General features: G+C 41.6%; 1 protein-coding gene across 11 annotated transcripts; it reads right to left on the bottom strand.

Annotated features, from left to right (window-relative positions):
- Window positions 1-1,210: 1,210 nt before the first annotated feature.
- Window positions 1,211-26,497, bottom strand: LOC149322841 (synaptonemal complex central element protein 1-like). 11 transcript variants are annotated; one of them, XM_089483794.1, is made up of 13 exons: window positions 26,442-26,497; window positions 23,397-23,459; window positions 19,436-19,495; window positions 18,291-18,365; window positions 17,141-17,188; window positions 16,506-16,560; window positions 13,624-13,713; window positions 8,672-8,735; window positions 8,121-8,178; window positions 5,195-5,309; window positions 4,445-4,534; window positions 3,709-3,805; window positions 1,212-1,339 (listed from the first exon to the last, which is right to left on the bottom strand). In XM_089483794.1, exons 1-12 carry the CDS (start codon window positions 26,458-26,460, stop codon window positions 3,748-3,750), a joined length of 795 nt encoding a protein of 264 aa, XP_089339920.1. In that variant the 5' UTR covers window positions 26,461-26,497; the 3' UTR covers window positions 1,212-1,339; window positions 3,709-3,747. The 11 variants fall into 11 exon arrangements, with proteins under 11 accessions (XP_089339981.1, XP_089339980.1, XP_089339920.1 ...); XM_089483776.1 differs by lacking the exon at window positions 26,442-26,497 and adding an exon at window positions 24,623-25,020; XM_089483804.1 differs by lacking the exon at window positions 26,442-26,497 and adding an exon at window positions 24,386-24,407.
- Window positions 26,498-26,720: the final 223 nt, after the last annotated feature.

Here is a 26,720-nt window from a genome sequence, read left to right as displayed (position 1 = left end):
TTCCTACTATCTGACGTTTACTATGCCAGTTGGGCTAAAATTTATGAATGTAAAGTAATTTCTGTGGGTTTAAATTTTGATTCTCTCTTTTTACTAACCGAAAAGGAGTGTCTTGAATCTATTAGGGTCTGCCTTGCAGAGAGAGAACATCAACTGACATATCCAACTCCTCCTAGAGTGTGTTCTCCAGCAATGTTCAGTATCCCCCCCTTGCAGGGTAGGATTCCAGACTATTTTCAAACCCTTTCACTGCTGGTGTCAAGGAAGGCCTTTTTGTTTGCAAGACTGAATGTACACCCCTCAAATGTGACCAGGGGCAGATATTTGCAGACCCCATTTTTGAATCGTGTATGTCACTGTGAGTCTGTGATCAAGCTCAGGATGTTCTCCATCATATTGTGTTGCTTTGTCCATTGGATATAATTCTGAGGAGAAAATTGTTAAGAAGGTTGTTGGAAATGATTATCTGTTTGGATGGCTTATCAGTGGAATACTTATTGGAAGATTGGAACCCACATATTACCAGGCTAATGGCCATTTTTTTTAGTGGAGGCAACAAGATTATGGCTTAAATTTTAATAACAATGCTGAAGTTTTTATTGTAAATGTTTGTTGTTCTTGTATGCCTAATAAAGGTTGGTTGGCTGGCTGACTGACTGATTTTAGCTTTGCTGTAAGTTATTCAAGTTTTTCATAATGAAGATAGTTGAAAGACTTAAAGCATATGGGCATAGTGCATTTGTGTTTGTGGCCTGGACTAATATTTATTTGAATAATTTAATTTTAGTTTATTTTTATTCTCAGGCTTGCCTTATTAGAGAACTTCACACAAAAGCTCCAGTACTGATTAATAAGTGAAGCAGTATCAATGCAATATTGTCACAAAAAGGTTAATACAGTTGGCACACATTCTTCTTCTGCAGTTTAAAAATATTTTAAAATTCCAAAAGCAAACCTTGATTTTTGCCATTTTATATAAGGGATACCATTTTTTTATGCCACTGTATTTAATGGGACTTGTCTCAGCTTAATTTAGATCCATTTCAAATGGTACCAGACCTGGTTATGGGCCAGAGACAGCTTTGGTGGCCTTGGTAGATAACCTACACAGGGAGATAGACAAGGGGAGTGTGTTCTTATTGATTCTGCTGGACAAGACTAAAGACTCTGCCACAACAAACTGTAAGATCTGAACAAAGAAGTATATTAAACTGTTTTATTAACCACAGAAATAATAAGATTTTTTTACTAATGGTTTGCCCCGAAGTTCAAGTGAAACATTCCACTGAGATGAAGATTTTTCTTAATCCTAAAAGCAAGGCTTCACTGGCTCGTGAATCTGCCAATGTAGAGAGTATACAGAAAAAATAAATTAAAAAGCTAGTTCTGGAATCCCCATAAGATTTTTCTTCTTCAATGGGGGAATCAGCAATGTTATTTAAACCAATCCTAACCCAAGAGCTGCACCATTCTGTCAAACCGCCCCCCCCCCACCCCACCCCAAAGAAACTCATATTTTTAATCTGGCACTTTGCTTCTCTCTAATTGGAGGTGAACAACTTTCAAGAGCTGGTTTTTAATTTAATTTTATTCTTATTTTTGTGCAGAACTCCCTAGAGTCCTAGTCATTATAGCTAATGGTGAGGGATTATAGGAGTTACAGTCCAAAACCATCTGGTTGTTGCTTTACCCCTGCTCAATAACAATATAAGCACAAACATCCTACATCCCACCATTTCGTGGCAGCTTCACAATCACTAGCATATCCACACAATCAACTTTGAAACCACAGATTTATTTTGCCCAGGTTTTTAATCTTGTTCTGTTAATCTCTTCTCTCACTTTGTCATCCTTAGAATGCCAGATTTGGTCTTCTCATCTTGATATTTGGTGTATGTACAGCAGGAATGGTGAATGCATTGTCCTTCCAGGTAATGTTGGAATGCAGCTCCCTTCATCATGCATCCTTGGGTATGCTTTCTTAGAATGATGGGAGTTGTAGTCCAATAACACCTAGAATGATAGCGTTGGAAGAGACCACAAGGGCCATCCAGTCCAACCCCATTCTGCCATGTAGGAACTCTCAATCAAAGCATCCCTGATAGAAGGCCATCCAGCCTCTGTTTAAAGACCTCCAAGGAGGGAGACTCCACCACGCTTGGAGGAAGGAGTGTATTCCACTGTCGAACAGCCCTTCCTCTTAATGTTGAGGTGGAATCTCTTTTCTTGGAGCTTGCATCCATTGCTCCGAGTCCTAGTTTCTGGAGGTCCAGAAAACAAGCTTGCTCCCTCCTCAATATGATACCCCTTCAAGTATTTAAACTGGGCTATCATATCACCTTTTAACCTTCTCTTCTCCAGGCTAAACATCCCCAGCTTCTTAAGTCAGTCCTCATAGGGTATGGTTTCCAGGCCCTTCACCATTTTAGTCGCCCTCTGGACACGCTCCAGTTTCTCAATGTCCTTTTTGAATTGTGGTGCCCAGAACTGGACACAATATTCCAGGTGGGGCCTGACCAAAGCAGACTAGAGTGGCCATATTACTTCCCTTGATCTAGACACTGTACTTTTATTGATGCAACCTAAAATAGCATTGGCCTTGTTAGCTGCCGCATCTCACTGTTGACTCATGTTCAGTTTGTGGTCTACTTGATCCCTTTCACATGTTGTCTCCTTAAGCCAGGTGTCCCCCATCCTATATCTGTGCATTTTATTTTTCCGCCCTAAGTGTAGTACCTTGCATTTCTCCCTGTTGAAATTCATTTTGTTAGCTTTGGCCCAGCTTCCTAATCTGTTCAGATCATTTTGAATTTTGATCCTGCCCTCTGGGGTATTAGCTACTCCTCCTAATTTGGTGTAATCTGAAAATGTGATAAGTGTGCCCTCAATTTTGTCCTCCAAGTCATTGATAATGATGTTGAATGGCACTGGGCCCAGGACAGAGCCCTGTGGGACCCCACTGGTCACTTCTCTCCAGGATGAAAAGGAGCCATTGTTGAGCACCCTTTGGGTTCGGCCAGTCAACCAATTACAAATCCATGTAACAGTTACTTTGTCTAGCCCACATTTCACAAGCTTGTTTGCAACAATGTCATGGGGAATGCTTTTAAAGGCCTTACTGAAATCACAGTTATCACAGTTGAACCTTGCCTTTCGCGGGGGATCCATTCTGGAACCCGCCCCCCCCCCCGTGTAAGGTGAACTCCACCTATGCTGGAGACCCATTCAAGTGAAAGGGGCTTGTGTGTGTGGTAGTACGGCAGCGTGTACGCGCTGCCCCTTGCGCCCAGTGCCGCTTGAGCACATAAGCTCAAGACCGCATATAATGTGGGCACACTGTACTATATCCACAGCATTTCCTTCATCTATCAAGCTAGTAATTTTATCAAAGAAAGAGATTAGATTTGTCTGGCATGACTTGTTTCTCTGAAACCCGTGTTGACTCTTTGTGATTATGGAATTGCCTTCTAGATATTCACAGACTCTCTTTTTAATTATCTGCTCTAGAATCTTTCCTGGTATTGATGTCAGACTAAACTGGACAATAATTGTTGGGATCCTCTTTTTTTCCCCTTTTTAAGATGGGGACAACGTTTGCCCTCCTCCAGTCTGCTGAGATTTCTCCTGTTTTCCAGGAGTTCTCATACGTTCCCCACCTGTGATAGACAGCTTCTTTTAAGAATTGTCCAAACAACTAAGACACTTAACCTTTATTCCATACTCTGTTCTAGCACTCAGCAAACCATGTTAAATCTCCTCAGTGCTGTCACTGTCCACCTCCATGTCCTTCATCTCTGCTTTTAATCTGAAAAAGAGATTAAACAATTAGTGTAAAGTGGAAGCGGGGAGGTGCAAGCGGGGAGGGAAACAAACATAAAATAACAGAAAACTTCAAGTGTTGTTGAAGTTTGTGGGGAACTTTTTAGCAAAATGACTATGGTAACATATTTCTATTTCACCCTTCCACAGGGATAGATAATAGATGAAAGTGCTTCAATAAAGGGGATCAGCTACAGTACAGACACATTCTATTTATATCATTTTTAGTAGCATGAATGTGGAGCTACATCAAAATAGGTATGGTGATATCAAGTAATGTAGTCACAGCTATCACTTTCTATTTTCTACACAGAGAATGGAAAATGTTATATGAGAACCTTATAGGTATTTTTCCAAACATTAAAAAAAATCAGGTCAGAAATCTGAGTGACCAAGTGAGTGAAACTTTATAAATTTAGGATCATTGTTTTGCCAAATCCTGTTGGATCCCAGATAGTATTTAAAAGTAAAAACATATAATATTTCATCCCATTTAAAATCTTTTGATCACAAAATTACCACAGCCCAAATACAGAGAAGCGGTCATCACTTGTTTTCCAGATGAGAAACCAAGAGCAGAGTCCCTGGTTCCAAAGTGCCAAAGGCATTCCCACTTTCTGCGCACCTACTACATTTCTGCTGCAAACTCGAACTGCATTTAGAGGCTATTTCCAGATACTCTTTTGCTTTCTTGTTTTCTTCTTCAAAGAGCTCCCTAGAGATGTAAGGGAAGAAATGACCATTTTCTCTAGCCACATTTGACAGGGTATGACTTTCTTTCTAAGTGAGCCACGCACTTTCAGAGCCATTTTAAGAGTCCCCTGATGGACAAAACAGAGTACAAAAGAATCTTCCGGTGGGTTTCTATATTATTTTTCTCAAAGCATTTACAGAGCTTATGAAGCTATTTCTAGCCTCAACCCTTCTCCCAATCCTCTCATTACTTTTTAAAGGAGTCATTACACTGCTCATTACTTTTCTATTATTTTTAATTATTGTGGGTGTAAAATCCACCTAAAAAGAAGATACCTGGCCTAAAACTTGGGGAACCACTGAACAAATCCCTAGAAAGACATCTATAACTACTCTTCCTCTAGTAATAAGAAAAACCTGCCTTATTGACTGGTATTAAAGCCAACAAAATTGCCAATTGCAATAGCAAAAGGAATGGCACCCTCCTTACCTGAAAAAGTAACATGTTAGATTACCAACATTATTTATACATGTTAGTTCCTAGTTGTTCCCCATTTTTTAAAAGTAATTTACAAATTAATAGTTTTATTGGATATTCTGCAGGGGTACCACAGAATGTTGGGGGGGGGGGTCTGATCACTGTTGCCCCAAAGGAGAGTGTAGTAGCTTATTCTTCACCTACAGGGCAGCTGCAGCCTCCTGGCTCTTCAAGAACTTCCTTTCCTCACTTAAGGTAGACTGGGTCAGAAAATCCAGTTCTTCCTGAATATTGTCCAGTTTCTCCTGGAGCAGTTTCTCTGCAGAAATATTACAACACACTGGTGGAAAGCAATTCACAATCAAATTTTTTTAAAAAAAAAATCACTTGCCTTAGAACAGCGGTTCCCAACCTGTGGGTCACGACCCCTTTGGGGGTCGAACAACCCTTTCCCTAAGAGTCTTAGCCCCCCCCCCCCCCCAGGGTTCCTGGCAGCCGGCAGGAAAGGGCCAGGAGGAGGAGGAGGAGGAGGAGGAAAGGCAATTGTTCAGCTCCCAAGGCCAGCAGGGTAACCAAACCTCCTCCTTTCCCTAGGACAAGTCCTACATTTTAACCTTCTCTCTCAGGGGTCTCAGAGGAATTGCAAAAAGCCACTGAGGCAGGCAAGCAGAAGAAGTGGCAGGGGAGAAAGAAGGGCACCTTTCTGGGCTGGGGCTCATTGGGGAGACAGAGGACAGCCTGTCTGTGCCTTGCCTGGGCTCAGAGGAGGGGGGGAGGGGCAGGGGACAAGAAGGTAAAGCCAGAGCTTGGCCACTGCCTGCTTCCCCTCCATCTCAGAGAAGTGGGCCAGGCAGCCCAGCTGGGGCCAGAGAGTGCCTGGCTCGGGGGCACTGTCTGAAGGAGGGCTCCCCCTGGGCCCTGTCCTGCTCTGGGGGCTCGGAAGCTGGTGACAGTGTCCTCCGGGGAGGTCTGGTGCTGCTGCGGCTGCCTCCTCATGCGTGGATTGAGGCATGCAGTGGGAGCCAGCATTTCGCTCTCTCTCTCACCCTATGACCACTCAATAGGTTTCCATGGCCAAGCGGCAATCCAAACCCTGGTCTTCAATTCACAAATCACACTGGGCAAAATTTGCTCAGAGAGTTTGCCATTGCCTTCCCCGCAGCTGAGAGAGTGTGACTTGCCCAAGGTCACCCACTGGGTTTCATAGCAGAGCGGGGAATCTAACCCAGGTCTCCAGAGTCCTAGTCCAACTTTCAAACCACTACAGTGCGCTGGTTCTTATTCCTATGTACTAATTATGAAATAATTGCAAACTTTTTTGCTGTTCTTGTGTGTCTTCAAGTCCTTTACAACTTATGGCGAACCTAAGACAACTTTATGAGGTCTTCTTGGCAAGATACTTCAAAGAGGGGTTGCCATTACCATCCTCTGGGGCTGAGAGAGTGTGACCTGTCCAGGGCCACTTACTTGGCCACAAATTGTACATACCCCAGAATGCATCACCCAGTATATTGGCAGTCCTTCCCCCAACACTTTCTCATTTCCCTCCAACCATCTCATTGCTGGGAGATGGAAATAATTTTTAAAGCAACATTTAAATCTTGACTATTTTTTTAAAAGTAAGGTCCAAAATACACTGCAGAAATAATCCATTTTGAGACCGCTTTAACTGCCCTGGCTCACTGCTAGGGAACATGGGAGCTGTAGTTTCTTGTGGCCCCTGAACTCTTTGACAGGGAAGGCTAAATGTCTCACAAATTACACTTCCCAGGATTCCTTAGCATTGAACCAGGGCAGTTAAATTGGCCTCAAACTGGATTATTTCTGCAGTGTGTTTTCGACCTAAATGGCCCATATGCTGTTACCATTATTCAGTTTTGTAGCTGTTGTTATAAATTGGAAAGACATAGAGTGCAAACTGCTCAATATATTTATCTTCTGAAGTGAGATGTGCTTTTCCAGCTGACTCTCACCTCTAAGGAGGCAGCTGCCAGGAGGATGAGTGGGGTGGGAGCACAGTGCCATGGGGGGCATTTGGAACCAAATACTTTTAAAGATAACTCGCCTCACTCTAGAAATCAGACTACTACCAAACAATGTCAACAACAGGAATAAATGTTTAGGTAATGCTGTATGTGTGCTGCTTGTATTCAGTACTTGTAACACAAGATCTAGGATGAATGCAATGGATAACCTTCTCTCTGACCAGCAGCAGAAAGTTCACTCTCTCTCTAAACAACTCCTGTCACCACAATGGCTTTGGCTACTTCTGCAGAGAGAGTGAATCCTCTTTTATTTTCTTTCTAAAGCAGGAGGTGGGAACTTCTAAAAGAAAATTCCTTCTTTGTTTTACAAGTGTAGTATTAAAGAGAAAGCTATGTATAGTCATACTAGCTATTATAAGAATATGTCACACACACACACACACACACACACAGAGAGAGAGAGAGAGAGAGAGAGAGAGAGAGAGAGAGAGAGAGAGAGAACCTTGAACCAGCCTCTCTGATTTGATTAGCACATGATTTCAGTTCAGGCTGACATTTCCCTAAGGGAAAGTTGCAAGCATGGTAGGCCTCATCTGTAAGGCTGACACATGCCATAATTTCCAGACTTGAAAAATTACTTTTAAGAAGCATGGATATAATAACATGCTGAAGTCATCCATAGCTGGGACTCAGAGGAAATCATTTTGCCACAGCACTGGATTACTACAGAATTTGTAGTTTGATAAGGCACTTGAGTTTTCTGGCATTGAATTCTGAGTCCAACACCAAACCACAAAACCCAGGATTCTATAGGTTGGAGCCTTAGCAGTTTAAAGTGGTGTTGAAGTGCTGTAATTTTATAGAATGAAAAAGACACACAAGGGTGGGAGTGGGAATAATATTTTTCAAGCAACAAGAAAATTAACAACATTCAACATTCCACAATAATTTGATGTACTTGTATACTACACAAGATTACATGATAATGGGTAAGTACTTACATTCACCCATGGATAAGTCAACTCAGGTTTTTGGGTTAATTTTTTGTCCTAAATTTCTAGACTTATACATGAATATATACAGTAATTATTTAGAAGAACCATTGGTGAGTTAAGAAAGAGCCCCAAAATGCTTCACCTTCTCACCTTCCTTCAGCAAACGCTCCTTACTCTCTTTCATGTCAGCCACTGGCTTCTCCCTGGACTGAGAAGACAACAAACAGAATACAGTACAGTGGAGTGGAAAAGGAGTCATTTTGCCACTGAGGGCCTTAAGTAAAAGTAATGCAGGAGATCCATTAGTAAGGAGTCCTGAAGGTCTTTTAAAAGTGCTAAAAGCTGTCATGGTGTGGTGAAAAAAGGCTAGAATTCAAGAAGGTGATTTTCAGAGTGATTCTAGACCCAGGGTTCTTTAAACTAAAATTGAACAATGCAGTTACTCTATCCCTTTTCTTCTTAAAAGATTTGATGAGTTAAGAAAAAGTTGGAAGTAATTACAAAACAGGATGTTATCCAAAGCCCCTGTAAAATTAAGTGAATGAGGCAGAGCAATGGCATAATAGAAAGTCTCACCTAAAAGCACTCTCATTCTGATAGCTGAAAATGTTAATTCACATGTGACAATATGCAAAATCAGCCTTACTCAATCAGTATGACAGAAGTATAGTTCAACCCAAAATCAAGGGTCTTGATCTTACATAAAGCTCCCAAAGACTCTTGTGCTTCTCCATTAACTCATCAAGTAGCTGCTCAAATTCCATTCTGAAATAGAAAAAAAAATGAGGACAAAAGTAGAAGTAAAAGTTGCAAGGTAGACAGCAGCACATTCCTGCAGTGAGGAACACAAAACCACTTGTTATGCTAAGGCCACAGGTCCAACTATTCCATTGTTCAGTATTCTACAGTAGCCATCCAGATGCGCCCCAGGGAAGTTCACAACTAGAGCAAAATAGAAAGTGCTGTTGGTAATGTTGGCCAGAGGGATTCTCAGAATTGTGTCCCAAACAAGTAACTCTTCTAATCTGTCTTCTGAATATACAGCTTGCATAAATCTTTCATGGTTGATTAAAAGTGCTAGGCCAACCTACAAGAAGTCAACCTGCAAGAATTGCCTAAAACCCCTTTTTATAATTACTTATGCTAGAGGCCATCACTACCTCCTATAGCAAGGGAATCCATACACTTAGGTCTAAGTTCAACTGTTAGACCCAAGAAATCAACAAGGACTTGGTAAATCATATTAATTTTTAGATTCACTTGGTCTGTACTAGTAGGGACTAATAACTGAACTGAAGCCTATGAGTGTGTTAATAATAATAATAAAATCCTTACTCCTAATTTAAAATTCCCTCATTCCAATCTGGACTTCAATTTCTTGGAAGGGACAGTCACGGAAGCTAACCCCTGACTCCAAAAGTGTGAAAGGTGGTCAAGATCCCACAGTAGTACATCCAGAGTTCCTCAATATGTGGCGGGATACTTTCAACACAAATGTTTTGCCGTTGTTACAGCAGCATGGCGCCATTAAAGATACAGCTACTGGTGTAAAAATGGAAGAGGCAGCAGAGGCAGTGTCCCACCTGTCACCTTTATCTACAGCACTGCCACACTCACCACTGTTGTCACCCTTATGTCCTCAGAGGAATGCAAAGAAAAGTGGGAGCAGAGCCAGACTGACTACATGGGAGCAGATAGCTTTGACAACATCAAGAAAAAACTTGATACCTATCCCCAGTAGAAGCACTTGTATCTGCTCTACAGATGTCAGCAATACAAGGACTTTTCAGAGATAAAGCAACTAGGAAAGTCAGATAATAATAATAATAATAAATTTTATTTTTACCCCGCCTTTCCAAAAAATGATCAAGGCGGCTTACAAAGGTTAAAAGCAATTACAATACGAAGTAAAATAAATTACAATATAAAAGTTAAAGCATTACTACATAAAATGGGAACAGGAAACAGGAAAAATACACATGTCAAGGGTAAGAACAATCAAATCACAATGGTCCGGGGTCAGAAGAAGGAAAACGAGGGGCAGAGGAAAAACAATTAACTAAAGTGGGAAGGCCAACCGAAATAAGTATGTTTTTAAATTCTTTTTAAAAGAATCTAATGAGGCGGCGGAGCGAAGCTCTATGGGGAGCTTATTCCAAGAGAATGGGGCAACGATGGCAAAAGCCCTCTGTGAGGTCCTCACAAGATGTGATCTAGGAACCTCCAACAGAGTAGTCCCGGATGTTCTAAGTATGCGGGGCGGATTATATGGGGAGAGGCGGTCCTCCAAGTACCCTGGGCCCAAGCCATTTAGGGCTTTATAGGTCAAAACCAACACCTTGTATTGAGCTCGGAAGCGAATAGGCAGCCAATGTAGATCTTTTAAAATAGGTGTTATGTGGTCCGACCTGGAAGTACCAGCGACCAATCTAGCTGCCATGTTCTGTACCATTTGCAGCTTCCGGGTTTGGTACAAGGGTTGCCCCATGTAGAGCGCATTGCAGAAATCCAATCGAGAGGTTACCAAAGCATGTACAACAGTTTCAAGGTCCCTACGGTCCACGTAGGGGCGCAGCTGGCATATCAGCCGAAGCTGATAACAAGCACTCCTGACCGTCGCATCCACCTGAGAAGTCAGCTGGAGAGACGAATCAAGGAGCACTCCCAAGCTGCGCACCGAGTCCTTCAAGGGGAGCGTGACCCCGTTCAGGACCGGGTGACAGATCTCACCACCTGGAACCGGGGAACCTATCACCAGTACTTCCGTTTTCCCTGGATTCATACTGAGTTTGTTCTCCCTCATCCAGCCCATTACCGACGCCAAGCAGGCATCTAGAGGAGAGATGCCATCCTTAGTTACTGCATCAGTCGGAGACACAGAGAAGACTATCTGGGTGTCATCAGCGTACTGATAACACCGCGCCCCGTGTCTCCGGATGATCTCGCCCAGCGGTTTCATGTAAATGTTAAATAGCATAGGGGACAAAATCGCTCCCTGAGGGACACCAGATGTAAGGGCCCTCGTATCGGAGCGACAGTCCCCCAGCTCCATCATCTGGAATCTGCCCAAGAGGTAGGAACGGAACCACTGCAAAGCAGTGCCCCCGATACCCAACTCTCCCAGGCGTTCCAGAAGGATACCATGGTCGATGGTATCGAAAGCCGCTGAGATGTCCAAAAGCACTAACAGGGATACGCTTCCCCTGTCCATGCCCAGAAGGAGATCATCAACTAAGGCGACCATGGCAGTCTCAACTCCATAGCCCGCCCGGAAGCCGGTTTGAAATGGGTCCAGAAAATCGGTGTCATCCAAGATCGATTGAAGCTGGAAAGCGACTGCTCTCTCAATCACCTTCCCCAAAAAAGGCAGCAGCGAGATGGGCTGATAATTATTATGGAGCAGGGGGTCTAAGGAGGGCTTCTTTAGCAGGGGTTTAACCACTGCTAATTTTAATTTAGATGGAAACTGACCCTCACTTAGAGATGTATTAATTATGCAATGCAACATAGTTAGCACCGCATCTCCCCCCTGAGCTGTCAACCATGAGGGACAGGGAGCAAGGGAGCAAGTCGTCTTCCTAACACTTCGAAGGATCTTGTCCACTTCCTCGGTACTAACAAACTCAAAGTGATCCAGTATAACAGGGGCCACGGACGCTTCGGACACCTCTCCTACAGGATCTGCATGAATACTGGCGTCGAGATCAGCCCTTATCCGAGAGATTTTATCTGCAAAGAAGTTGTTAAAATCGTCACAGCAGGCTTTAGATGGTTCCAAGATAGGGCTCAGGGAGGGAGGGAGCCGAGTTAGCTCCCTCACGACCCTGAACAGCTCTGCCGGATGCGACTCTGCGGACGCAATACGTGCAGCATAGAACGAATTCTTCGCTGCACCTATTGCCACTCCATAGCCTTTCAAATGAGAGCGAAGGAGTGTCCTGTCAGATAAGCGCTGATGTCTTCACCAGTTACGCTCTAGTCGTTGCACAGCCCACTTCCTTCCCCTGAGATCTTCCGTATACCAGGGTTGTTTATTGGAAGCAGGCCGGAAAGGACGCTTGGGAGCGATACTGTGTATAGCCCTGGAAAGATTAGTATCCCAGATGTTAGTTAGGGCATCAACAGAATCGCCGTCAGTGTCAGTCGTATACCCCTCTAGGGCTTCTTGGAACCTTAAGGGTTCCATCAGCCTTCGAGGGTGGACCATCCTAATAGGTCCACCACCCCCGGGGGGGTTAAAGGTAGAAGCCTTGATTCGAGCCTCAACCAAGAAATGATCCGTCCATGACAAGGGAGAGACATTAGAAATCTCTACCCACGGAGCCTCCATGTCCGTACTGAAGATCACATCGAGAGTATTACCAGCACAATGCGTTGGCCCCGAGACTAATTGGGACAGGCCCATGGCTGTTATGGTAGTCATGAACTCCCGAGCCGCACCTGTTGGAACATCACTGGCCTCGAAAGGGATGTTGAGGTCCCCCAGGACAAGAAGCCTAGGGCACTCCAACACCAGTTCCGAGACCAGTTGTGTCAGCTCGGCCAGGGAGTCTGTTAGCACATGGGGTGGCCGGTAGACCAACAGAATCCCCAGACTGTCTTTAGCCTTCAGGGACAGGTAAATACACTCGATGTAATCTGTTTTCCGGACTGGGATCCTGGTTAAGGAGAGGGTGTTTTTATGGACCAAGGCGACACCACCACCCCGCCCACCTAACCTGATCTGGTCCTTAACTGAGAACCCGGCTGGAAAGGCCTGGGCCCACACTGCCTCACTCTCAGGCCCAAGCCAGGTCTCAGTAATGCACGCCAGGTCGCAGTTGTTATCCTGAATAAGATCGTATATAATGTGGGTCTTATTTTTAGGGTCATTTAGACTTGATAGCAGCTTTGCCACTGCTCAGCTGAAGGCAGTTGGCAGTACTGGCAATAAGAAGTGAACAAAATCTGTTTTAAGTATGAATCCTTGTGCCAACCTTGTGTCCAACAGCCAGATCTTTTCCTCTTGCACAAAACCTAATGAACATGGCTGAAGAGAACTCAATGGGAACATGGCACACAACTGTCTTGAATCTTATTCTTTAGATATATAGGACTATCCTTTATCTCCTTCCTTCACCTCCTTGATTTACAAGTGTTAATTACATTCCTTGATTACATTCCTTGTTAAAGTGACATATTCTCTGATGAAAATAACCCAACATTTCTATTGATTTTCACATGCTGTTTGCTCAGCACAAAGCTGGAAGTGTTGATAGATGGCAGATAGAGAGGATGCACTTTGAAATAGTTGTTAAAATTCTTAATGTTTACATTGGGAAAACAACCAGAAAAGGCTATATAAGGTGGGCTCTAAAAATATTTGGTTGTCTCACTTTGGACTTCACAAAGTATATACTTATTTCTGCTGCAGAAATAAACAGTGATTTTTACTCTTTGCTCACATTGTTTTTGCTAATTTGACCCAATCTAGGCAATTAAGCTTACTCTTGTAACACAAGTATCTGTGTGAAGTGGGTATCAGCAGTTTTTGCCTGCAGTGGCATTTGATGAATCTGAATATTATGGGGTTTTTTTTATAAAATAAGACCTTCATTGAAATCAGGAGATGATATACATAGCATTCTTGTAATTCCATGTTTCTAGGAAATACCTCTGCTCACTTTGCTTCAGTTTCTCTGCATGGATCTTGGCTGTGACTGCCTCAATTCGCTGCTTACACTCTAAGTTCAGCTTCTGTTGCCTGATAAACAAGACAAAGTGAAGTTTCAAAAGAAGCCTTGATCAATATTTTGTAGTAATAGTCTCCTCAACTGTGCAGTACATATGAATGGTGAGATATAAACATTTTAGATTAATTCAATTTGACAGCAGTCCTGGTCCTGAAATGCTGTCAGCCTGGTTTCCTCATCTGCTGCATTTCTGGCTGCAGCTTTGACAATTTGTGTAAAACAGAAGATGCATTTCTTGGTTCCTTTCTGTGGATACTATCTTATGTGGATTATCCTATCCTAAAATATTCTTAGTATCAATACACTTAGGGCCAAACTACATGCAAAGTTTGACATGTGTATACCAAATTTCACTCGTAGTTTGGTCTAAAGTGCCACATTTCACACATTTAGCTTTATATATAGTTTGGCCCAAGGTGTCTGGATGTGAATTCCAGAGCCTAGAGTACCATCACCACTCTTATGCACTTAAATGCTCTTTCTTTTCTTTCCTATGTCATTTTAGGCACTGTGGTTGAATGAAAGTCAAATGGTGCATAGGGTGATTCCTGGCTGCTTTTGTAGCATCCTACTATCTATTAAATATAGCTTATAGATGGGTGGGAAAATAGCCATCCAGGGGGTGATGCCATTAGGTTACTATTAAAGAACATAATCAACGCATCCTTTAGGGAGGGCTATCTTCCATCTTGCCTTAAGCAGGCAGTGGTTAAGCCACTTCTAAAGAAGCCTACCCTTGACCCCCTGGACAGAAATAATTATAGGCCTGTTTCATTGTTACCATTTTTGGGAAAGGTAATTGAAAGAACAGTCACCATTCAACTCCAAGCAATCTTGGATGAAACAGATTATCTAGATCCATTTCAAATCAGTTTTAGGGCAGGCTACGGAGTTGAGACGGCCTTGGTCGCCTTAGTCGACGATCTCTGTCTGGGCACCGACAGGGGAAGTGTGACCCTGCTGGTGCTCTTGGACCTCTCAGCGGCCTTCGATACCATCGACCATGGTATCTTTCTGGAATGCCTGATAGAGCTGGGAATTGGAGGCTCTGATTTGCAGTGGTTCCAGTCCTATCTCTCAGGTAGATTCCAGATGGTGTTGCTTGGGGACAGTTATTCTGCCAAGAGGGAGCTCAGGTCAGGCATCCCTCAAGGCTCGATTCTGTCCCCAATGCTGTTCAACATTTACATGAAGCTGCTGGGTGAGATCATCCAGAGACATGGGGCGGGGTGTTATCAGTACGCTGATGACACCCAAATATATTTCTCAGACTGATGCAGTGACTAAAGAAGGCATCTCTCCTCTGAATGCCTGCCTTAAATCGGTAATGGACTGGATGAGGGGAAACAAACTCAAGTTGAATCCAGGTAAGACAGAGGTAATAGGGACTCCCAATCCGGAGTTATGACAGCCAGGTCTGGATGGGGTCACACTTCCCCTGAAGGACTCTGTCTGCAGTTTGGGGGTGTTCCTAGACTCGTCTCTCCATATATATATATATATATATATATATATGTTGTAACCCGCCTGGATTCCTTGTGATTGGGCGGGCTATAAATAAATTATTATTATTTATTATTATTATTATTATTATTATTATTATTATTATATGACAGCTCAGGTGGATGCGACGGTCAGGAGCACTTGCTTTCAGCTTCGGCTGATACGCCAACTGCGCCCCTTCCTGGAGTGGGAAGACCTTGAAACAGTAGTACATGCGCTGGTAACCTCTCGGCTCGACTTTTGTAATGTGCTCTACATGGGGCTACCTCTGTGTCAAGTTCGGAAACTTCAACTGGTACAGAATTTGGCAGCCAGCTGGTTACTGGCACATCTAGATTTACCCACATTATACCAGTTTTAAAATCCCTTCACTGGCTGCCTGTTAGTTTCCAGGCAAGATGCAAAGTGTTGGTTTTAACCTTTAAAGCCCTACATGGCTTGAGTCCTGACTTCTTGCGGGAACACCTTCTCCCATATCATCCTCCCCGCACTCTTCGTTCTGCTGGGAAGAATCTGCTTCAACCAAAGAGGACTAGACTTTCGGCAGTGACCCAGTACTCCTTTTCAGCAGTTGCTCCTAGACTCTGGAACGACCTGCCGGATGAGATCCATCAGATTACCAACTTGGAAACCTTTAAGAAGGCTATTAAGACGGATCTCTTCCGGCAGGCCTTTCCAGACTAGGTACACCCCTATTTTCCTGCCTCCCCCCCTCCACTTCTCTCCCCTTTTCTCCATCCCTTTTTCCATCCTATCTGGTCCCTGCTATACAGTTCTTTTTTTTTACAGATCTTCCATTGATTTTAATTGTGATTTTATACTACTGTTTTAATATCTGTCTGGTTTAATCTCTTTTTAGTATTACTATGTTTTTATATTGGGGGGGGGGGGGAATAGGGGTTTTAGAATTTTAACTGTATCCTCTTTTATTGTTGTAATCCGCTTGGATTCCAAGTGATTAAGTGGAATATAAATAAAATAAATATTATTACATTTTTATTTTTCCAAAGACTGTATTTGCATAATCAACAAATCTTGAATTAACAGACAAATTTGCTGACAACTGCAAGATTAATTTTAAGTTTATGTGGCTTTTCTTTGAATATAAATTCTTCAGTGTTTTATGTTATTTCCTTCCAAGCTTTTTGCTAACAGTTTTCAGTTTATGATAACAGATTTATTAAAAATTCTTTAAAATGAAGCAGAATATTTTGAAAAATATGACACACAAAATAACCAAGCAAAATAAAAGGAGAGGGACCAATGTTTCACTTTTAACCAAATGAACCATAAATCTCACCTTTGCATTTTGGCTTCTGTCTCTTCACAGTGAAACTGCATAACTTTACGAGTCTCTGGAAGGAACAGGAAGAAAGAAACACTCAGATATTGAAGAAAATTAAAGATATGAGAGGATGAAATATTAACAAAAATAGATAGTACTGGGGAAGAAGTATTGGGGTTAATAGAAAGGTGGCATCTTAGTAATGTACAGAAAGAAAGACAAGGATGTCTATCTGAATGTTCCTGCACAACAGTTGCATCATGGGGGGGGGGGGGGGGGCGGGATGAACATCCAGTAAGGTTTTTTTCCTTTAAATTAAACTGGAAAGAAGATGTGCAAGCAAAACGGCACAGGCCCCGAGGAGAGGGAGGACTACACTGCTCTTCACTAACAATGCCACAGACAATACCCAGTCAGTATCCATGGAACACATTCAAGACCACATTTGATACCACAATCAGAATAATAACTAATGCATGTTCTGAAGGAAATGTTTTGTAATGTTCAGATTAAAATGCCTATCAAATTGAATGCTCAGGAAAATGGCTGTCCCTGAAACAAAGATGTAGCCTCAAGGGTTATGCTTTGGATGTGTTCTGAAATGCATTCTGCTGAAGTCTTCAAATAATTTTCCTCAATCCTGCTGTCACCTCTCTTTTCATTCCATATTTCCTCAAGGGATGACTTCTCGGCATTCACTACAAGACAAGGAGAAAAACTCACTCAGTTACTAGTTTTGTCATATTACAAGGAAGGAACATGCAAGAGGCCCCAGCTGGTGCTTCTATGCCACATGAACAATGCACATTAATGCAACATTAACCCATGCAGAAATCTGCAAAAATTGTGTCGAAAGTGGTGCGATTTACGGTTTTGCACAGTTAATGTCGCATTAATGCCCAAGTTGTGCAACGTTGTCTTAAAGCAATCCCACTCTTATGGGATATTCCCGAGTTTAAACTCCGTTTATCCATGGGGCTTGGTCAATCCCCTCCTGTGTGATAAACTCCGAAGTTTGGGATGCACTCCCATGTGACAGCCATATGGTACAGTGATTAGTATTCGATTGGGGTTTGGGAGACCTAGGTTCTAATCTCCACTAAGCCATTAAACTCATTGGGTGACCTTGGGTCAGTCACTGTCTATCAGTTTGACCTAACTCTCAGGAATAGTGTTGTAAGAATAACATGAGTAAGGAAATAAATACAAGTAATTAATAATGGGATTGCACCTAAAAACCCATTAAATGCTTCTGTGAAATATAATAAAAGATAGCAACAATTACCAGAATATTTTATCATACTGGTTTCAGACTACAGCATGGTCTCTGAGCAGTAAAAACCTGAAATATCTGCAACAGAACTATTGGGGAATCAGTGACAGAGCACTTTAAATCCACAACCATGTTTAAAAGTGTGCTCTTGCACTGATTTCCCCCATAGGAAAAAGGAAAGGAAAATTATTTATTATTACAAGCGGAGTGTAGTGATGTTATTCCCAAACCACTGCTCATCTGAAAAGGGAGATTTGCATTTACTAGGAGAAACCTCTCAGTTTCCAACTGTGTGTGTCATAAACAAACATTTACATGTTACAAACCAATCTAGACAGCGTCTTTAAATACATTTGTGCAAGAGAAGTACATGAGTTATTAATCAAGTAGTTCCAGTACACAAACACACAAGGAGATTTATAGCACAACATAATAATTATGAGTGGACTAGGTGAAGAATATAGGGCCCATATGCTTCAGATCCCACACGCTGTCATCACATAATGCTGCATTATTACTACACCTACATTTTTCGAGCTCCCTCTGCAATGACTTGCTATGCTCCTTTGCCTCAGAAAGCTCCTCACTCAGTATCTTCTTGGCTGAGAAAGAAAATGTATACGCTTAGAATAAATTAACGGATAATAGCAGTGACTGCCAAACATAAAAGTGAAGCCCAGAATTCAGTGCTTCTGGATAATATCATGGGGGAAAAGCCTGAATGCTGTTCTAAGTGGTAAATATGTTTAGAGGCATGGCTGGTATTAAACTATTACCTTTCCTTTCCTTATCTTTGATGCTACATTACTATATTATGTTAGAGTTAAAACATGTTAACTATAATGAATCATTTGTTACTCAAAACTAGCAGAAATGAACTCACGTGTCTTTCCCAAACCACAGAGAAAATGGTTCCTATTATTTCATATAGCAATTATGCAAAAGTTAAGAGGATGGGAGTCAATAGGGGAAAATGAGTATCATGAGCCTGGTCAAATTTCCAGAGAATTATAAGAACAAAGACTACTGTTGTATTCTAGTACCATCACTAAACTTTCTGCCATTACAACATAACTGACCATATGTTACTTTCACCTTCCTAATACTGAATCTAAAGACAATGCCACTGAAATCAATGCAATTTGTCCTGATTTATATTATTAGTAGTGGGAAGGGGTCATGCACACATGCATACATTTCATCTGATGAAACAGACTGAGTCTATGAAAGTGTATGCTACAAACTTCCAGGGAGTCTAGAAAACGTGAGGGCCACATTTTCTCCACCCCTACTGTAAAATTCTGTTCAGTGTAATTTGAGTTAGGGAACAGAAACTAGAAAAATACGAATTACTAATGTGATATAACTTGTGTGTAGATTTAAATCAGAGGAATCGATGCATGCAGAAAAAAAAGGAATAAGATCAGGAAAAGAGGTTTTCAGAAATGTTGGCTGTGCTTCCTTTGTTCAAAAGGGGCATGGGCATGATGAGTTGCTGGTGACTCTTTACCTTTTCCCTCTTTTTGGAAACCACATTCGGGAAAGTTCAGCCTTTGTAGTACAAGAGTTATATCAAGGTTTAGACTTGGCAACCTTTGCCCACACATATAGCCTGCTCAGCAAAGATTTTAACCTGACAGGTAAACAGGACTAGCCTCTGTCTTTTCCTTACCTTGCTGCAGTTTATTGATCCTTTTTACTAGGTCTTCAATTCTTGGCTCTAAATTCCCCACTATAAAATCAAGTAGAAATCAAATAACAGCTGAATTATCCATGTTATGCTACTAGAACAATTAATATGTTAAAAAAAAAAAAACAGTTGATACCAACATCAGGGTTGGTTAAAGTCACTTTTCTGCCTGAGGTGAAGGTCAAGATGGCACACACTTTCCTTCTGCATACAAGTGCAGTCAGAAAGTTCTTCTTCATCACTTCCAATGCAAGAGCACACCTGGAGATATCAGGCTAGTATAAGCAGTGCTAGGCACAGTTCTCTGGGACCTGAAGCTTTGTCATCTCAACATTTTAATGAAACTCCTTGTCTCACAGCATGTGCTGCCTGAGGGAGTTATTATATCTAATTGAAGGATATTCTAACCCTGCCCTTGCGCACACACACACACACACACACACACACAATTATGCACCATCCATCACACAGGGCTAGGGTTGCCATAACCCGGCAGCCCCCGTGCCATTCACGGTTTCGGGGGCCCCCTCCCGGTCACAGTCCGGTTTGGGCCCCCACCCGTGTCTTGTTCCCGGTTTGGGAGGTCCGCTCCGGCCATTGCCGCTGCCGCTAATGTGGCTGCTGCGGCGCCGACCCACCTCCTCCGGCTCCACCTTCCTCCTCTTCCTCGGCGGGCCGGCGGCAGAAGCGCCGCTGCCACCGCGCCCCCACTGGGAGAGCTTGCGCACTGCCCAGGCCTCAGTAGGGGCCAGTGGCAGCGCGCGCGCCTTCCCCATTCCCTCCGCGCGCGCGCCTGCACCATTCCCTCCGTGCGTGCGCGCGTGCTTGCCCCGCTTCCCTTCCTCCCACGCCAGGCATCTTAAGGAGGAGGAGGAGGGGGGGAGGAGGAGAAGGAGGAGGAAGGAGCCGGAGGAAGGGTGCCTGAAGGCCAGGGCAGAATTGGGCCACAGAAGGAGGAGGAGGAGGAAGAGGAAAGCTGAGTCAGTGGCCATTAGGTCTGCCTTGGTATTTTGGGGGTTTTAAATTATTTTTTAAAATATAAAATACTTATTTTATTTTATTTTTTAATTTTTATTATTGCTTTTTATTTTTTATTTTATTAATTTTTATTATTGCTTGTTTTTATGTTATTTTATTAATTTTTATTATTGCTTGTTTTTATTTAATTTTATTAATTTTTATTATTGCTTGTTTTTATTTAATTTTATTAGTCTTTATTATTGCTTTTTATTTTTTATTTTATTAATTTTTATTATTGCTTGTTTTTATTTTATTTTATTAATTTTTATTATTGCTTGTTTTATTTTATTTCATTAATTTTTATTATTGCTTGTTTTATTTTATTTCATTAATTTTATTATTGCTTGTTTTTGTTTTATTTTATTAATTTTTATTATTGCTTGTTTTTTATTTTATTACATTAATTTTTATTATCAAATATATACATCCCTGCCTTGTTTTTTATTTATTTTTTCATTATTTTTTATTATTAAATATATGCAAGTGCATTTTTTGTGTATTTATGGTGCTTTGAATGCTAACAAGTCTGCCTTTCTTGGCCAATTATAGTGATGATGATGATGATGATGATGATGATGATGATGATGATGATGATATTGATATCAACAAGCCTCTGAGGCACGTCCAATGTAAGTTGCTGTGATTTTTACAAACTCATGCGCAGTGAAGAAAAACCACAGTCCCTTGCCCAAGTACACACTTCTGAGAAGTACAGTTGAACCTGAGGGCAAGTCCATTTCTGCCATCTGTCTAAGAATAATGCCAAAATGTCCTCCATGCCTAAAAACATGCATTTATATTAACATTTAAAAAAAAAAAACCTCAATTTTTTGTGCGTCCTCCATTTTTATAAAAATGTGTCCTACATTTGAAAATGTTGCCCTACATTTGTCCTACATTTGTCCCGGTTTGGAGGTCCTCACTTATGGCAACCCTACACAGGGCCAGAATTGGGACTCAGAATCTCCACCATAAACAATATACATAAAAAGTCTAATAATTTTGATATCATATTTGATGTTTCTCCCATGCCCCACATTACTACCACTAGTTTGTTCATCCAAGAAGTTTCCTCTGACCTCACTGTCCTCCAACTGTGTTGTTGCCCCAGGCCCAAAACAAACTTTCTCCTTTTCCTTCCTGGGAGGCTTCTGATCAAATCAGTACTCCCTCCCTTTCTGTTCAGGGCTCACAGCATCCAAAAGCCACACATTAATTTTCTAAGAGCTACATGGGGCCCATTAGCCTAAGTTTAGCCACTGCTGACATCTAAACAGTTTTAAAATCATTATGTACATATTAGTAATTATGTGCAAATTGTTGTATGTTCCTCTGTGAAGCAAAAGATAAATAATGCAGTGATGTTCATCTGTCTCTCTTGGGTTGTATAGAATTGCTTCTTACCACTGTATGGGCATACAGCTCTATGGCAAGAACAGATGTTCTAGCAGGGATAGCCCCAAGGATTAGGCAGATGGCAGAGCGACGCAAATGCATTAGGGAACAGATGGTGAAGCCAGGAAACCATAAGGTACCAAGGCAAAATAAAACAATATATAAAATCCATAAAGCAATGATATTGGCCAACCAAAATGCATGGAACACATCACTCAAGCTTTCAAAGCTCCACTAGCTTCTTCACTGGGCAAAAGGTTTATATATAGACAATAGGCCTACAGTTTGTATTAGACGTTGTTTCTGTTATACAGTGAGTCCTTGGTATCTGCTGGGGTTTGGTCCCAGGACCCCCTGTGGATACCAAAATTTGTGGATGTTCAAGTCCCATTAAATATAATGGCACAATAAAATGGTGTCCCTTATATAAAATGGCAAAATCAAGGTTTGCTTTGAAGCTTTAAAAAAAATATTTTCAAACCATGGATGGTTGAATCCTTGGATAAAAAAATCCATGGATATGGAAGGCTGACTGTAGTGCAGTTGGTTTGGAGGGATCTCAGTGCAGGCAAATGCCAATTCCCTCTTGGCTGTGCGGAGAACAAGATAAAATTTAAACTCCATTAGCAACACTAAAATAAGTGCTCTCGGGATCCAGGTTGCCTATTTTTATGAAGCCACATGCCCCTTTTTAGACAGAAAACATTGAATTTCTCAAGAAGTCTCTGTACTGCTACATTTGAAAAAAAAAAAGTTTAGGTGTATAGGTAAAACTCAGCCAATCATGGTCCAAAAGAAAGGTTTTACTTTTGATGGAGACAGATCCCTCCAAAGCCTGCATGATTGTGTCTTATTTTGCTGGATTAGTTCCGCAGTTGGATGTAGCCACAGAAGATTCAAAGTCAGGGTTTAGGGGGTGACAACATAACTACCCTTGAATACATTTCAAGATTTGAAGGTATTGAGCGAGAGCTGTGTACCACATGGCATGTCACCTAAGCTAGCCTGTTGCCTTCATATGTGGTGGCCAGTACTATACTTTCAATCAACATTAAAGTGAGATTTAATTAGTTTGGTCAGTTTCTGTACATGGGCTGTGAGAGCGGAAGTGTCATCTTGTCCTTCATCCCAGCTGAATCCACATCTACAAAATAATGCAGCTCCAGTGCAAAGTATCCTGCTCTGGCTTGACCCCATTATTGCTACAGTCCCTGGTTTTAATCCAAACACAAATTGACCTCAAAAGACACACACTTCCCTCCGCTCAAAGTCACACAGGTACAAAAGGGCATTTCTACCACTGTCCATGTGTTCAAAGAATCAGATTATTTTAGGCCTCTGTGTTGTTGTTTTATTCCCAGCATGTATAGCCAATAGACTTCCTTGTTTTCTTGTCATTTTTATGGCCCACATGCACTCCCACATTGAATGATTTCCTCACCCAGGGAGAATTAAATGCCTCCTCATTCAGTTTAGCCCACATTTAAAGTCCCCCACATGATCATTTATTCCTCTACATTCAAAATACCATTCTGCATTTGTTTCACAAGTGACAGTATCTCCTCCATTTTCAACGCAAAGTCCCAGGGATCTGGAGAGAGAATAAAAGCAAAAACAGAATTGTCTGGATGTTGTCATACCCCAGAATCTACCTCGTCAGTCACCCAGGTCTACTTTAAACCGGGCAAAACCTGGGCATCACACAGCCTTTGTGTAACTTGCTTGGTACAGAAGAGTTCTTCTCTTCTGCCTCAGCTCTCCATCTTTTAAAGTGGAGATAGTGGTCTATTTCATATTATTATGAGGCAGAGAAACAACTGGAGAGAATAAACATAACAATAGTTAATTCATTTATTAAGTTCAAGGATTCTTAGTAACTGAGCCCATCTTCTGAGACTCTTTGTGTATCCCTATCTTATAAGGTTGTTCAGGTGCCTTTGAAGGACTCGAGGATTTTTTGTGTCAGTGCCCAAAACATGCAGTTTACCTGCCACTTCATTGTAATCTTTCTAAAAATGAGTACCGTTCACCCTGTTCATGACATGAGTATTTGAAAGTATTCAAGATATTTTTATTGTTGTTAACAAAGTCCTGGAGGCGGCATAAAATCAAAAGGCTGGTAATAAATTCCTTAATGCTAGCCATGGATTATATACCTTTTGAAGACTCCCTGTTTGTCTAGTAGATGTGTTGATAGCCCTCATTTGTAGAACATACCCATTAATTATGCCTATTTGACAGCCCAAATAGGGCCTGTTTTACTTGTTAGCCAATTGTCAGAAAAAAGGTTGAATGCCTCTTTCTCGTCCTTAGCAAAGTGATACTTCACCACAAAAATGACCTGTTGGGACTTTATGTATCAGAATAAAACATGGAATTTGTCCCTTTGTTGGTGACCTGTGGTGATCGATTGTACTTCTGCTGTTTTCTGGACTTTAGTACATAGAGCTTGCTTGGAAGACCTTATTATTACATCAGAAGGGATGATATGTTCCCCAAAGCTAAACATATACATACAGTACATGGAGAAATAAACACAACATCCTTTCAACTAATTCAGGATCACATTGGCCCTTCGTATTTACTACTTGCATCACCTCCTGTTGGATTTGCTATCTTTCCAACTGCTGGGCAGGAACTACCACTAATATTCTGCAGTTTCTAATTGCTTAATACTAAACCCAAGCTTTTTTTTTTAATTAAAATTAAATTAGAAAGTAGGCTGAGGGGAGAATATTGCTGTAAAGTCCTGACCAAATAGCTGATTTGTAATGAAAACACGACACATCTCAAACACAGTGAAGGAGTTATTCCTCTCTTGTCTTGTTTCCCTTCCCTTCCCTTTCCTCTTGGGAGTTGGGAAATCCTTTCATCCCCAAAACCCTGACTTTTGAGTCCTCTGTGGCTACATCCACACTGCAGAACTAATCCAGTTTGACACCAGTTTAACTGCCATATTGAGATGGAATCCTGGGATTTGTAATTTGTTGTGGCACAGAGGCAGCTAAATGTCTCACAAAACTACAGTTCCCAGGATTCCGCAGCATTGAGCCAGGGCAGTTAAAGTGGTCTCAAACTGGATTATTTCTGTAGTGGGGATGAAGCCTAACTCGTTAGGTTGGGGGGCTACAGCTCTCACAAGTAGCCATGGTGGGAGTTAAACAAGGTCACCTGCTCTAAATACTTTGCGTTCTTCCCATGTTCAAGTTATCTGTTATATATTTTGGTTTCTGCTTCCTTTTTTTGGTCCTGTTCCACAATCTCACCTGGATTATTTCCCTCCATAGCCTTGCCACTAATTCCCCCCTGAACTCCAAACTGCCTCCATCTATATCACCATCCCCCCCAACTGTCTTTTATGTTTTCCCGCCTTTTTTCAACTGCCACTTTTCAGTGGGACTCTTCAGAAACGGGCTCCTGACTCAAAATGGAGCCTCTTGTGAAGTTGAAGGCTCTCATGGCCGACATCCATAATTTTTTGTGCCGTTTTCGGGCTACGTGGCCATATTCTAGAGGAGTTTATTCCTGATGTTTCGCCAACATCCCCTTTGAAGATGCCAGCCACAGATGCTGGGGAAACGTCAGGAATAAACCCTTCTAGACATGGCCACATAGCCCCCAAAACCCACAACAAACTATGGAGTCTCTTGTGATCGTGGCAGATGTTACTCACTGTAACCTGAGGGAATGTAGCTTAGTCCCAACTTTGAACCCTCAGGGAGATCTAGATCTAGGGCTTTATTGTCTACATGGACAAATTACCCCAAATTACCTCCCGGATCGCTGCATACTGTTTATATGATCATGTTGTTGTGTGCCTCCAAGTTGTTTCCAACTTATGGAGATTACAAGATTTGTTCAGAGGTGGTTTGCCATTGCCATACTGAGGCTGAGAGAGTGTGACTTGGCCAAGGTCAACCATAGGGTTTACACGGAAACTGGTCAAAAACAAGGAAAGAAGGAAAACAAAGAGTGGATACACTATATATCTCTAAGTACAGATATCAACAAATAGAGATACTGCACAAATCCTTAAACAATTTCAAGTGTAATTAACCAACTGTCAATGAACACAGGAAAGTTTGATCATCATATTGATAGAGAGCATTAATGTCCATAAAGAGTTCAAACTGAAACACCTTGTAAGGATATAGCTGCAAATGGTATGCAGTGATAAGAAGCAAATCCTCTTCTCACTCAAATGAATCCATGGTGGCCAATAAAGGATAGCCATCACAGTAATTCAATAAGATGAAAAATAATCCTCTTCAATATTTAAATATTCTCTCCTTGTTTTCAACCATAGGGTTTCACAGCTGAACAAGAAACCAAACCTTGGTCTCAGGTTGTGGTCCAACACTCAAGCCAGTACCCCACACTGGCTGCTTACATGACGCACAGCCAAAATCCCAAATCAATGCTGTTAAATATTTGGTTATTTGTCTTCCCACATCATCATCTTATGAAGGGTGAAATGGTTTTGAAATGCGTATATTATACCCTGTCAACTGTCTTGTAATATATATATATATATATATATATATATATATATATATATATATATATATATTACTCTGCTGGCTGTTTGCCATAATAAATGAAATAAACGAAATGAAATTGGTGCAGACTGTGTTCACAACACCCACAGCCAATTTGGGGCTTCCTCCCCACAACCTACATTTAAATAACTCACTTTTCACTGTGGGTTTTCAAGCTTTCTTTGCAGTGATGACAACATGACTTTATTTGCTGCGGCACAAGTTATTTTAAAGCTGGATGAATCTGATTTAAATCACAATTCAAACCACTATTTAGAATGACTCAATGTAATCATCTATTTAATCACTATTTA

The sequence above is a fragment of the Sceloporus occidentalis genome, unplaced genomic scaffold, assembly GCF_023333645.1.
Source record: "Sceloporus occidentalis isolate IW3139 unplaced genomic scaffold, rSceOcc1.0.p SCAF_1, whole genome shotgun sequence".
Taxonomy (NCBI): Eukaryota; Metazoa; Chordata; class Lepidosauria; order Squamata; family Phrynosomatidae; genus Sceloporus; species Sceloporus occidentalis.
Note: the sequence above shows the minus strand (reverse complement) of the source record. Positions and strands in the feature narration are given on the sequence as shown.

What these genes read in the sequence shown, in the direction of transcription:
- LOC149322841 (XM_089483776.1), bottom strand. Translation starts at nt 24,656, where the DNA reads ATGTGTCGTGTTTTCATTACAAATCAGCTATTTG. An exon ending in GATCAATAAACTGCAGCAAG is followed by an intron (nt 18,366 to 19,435) that starts GTAAGGAAAAGA and finishes TTTCTTTCTCAG; the next exon opens with CCAAGAAGATACTGAGTGAG. An exon ending in CTGAAGCAAAGTGAGCAGAG is followed by an intron (nt 8,736 to 13,623) that starts GTATTTCCTAGA and finishes TTTCTATTTCAG; the next exon opens with AATGGAATTTGAGCAGCTAC.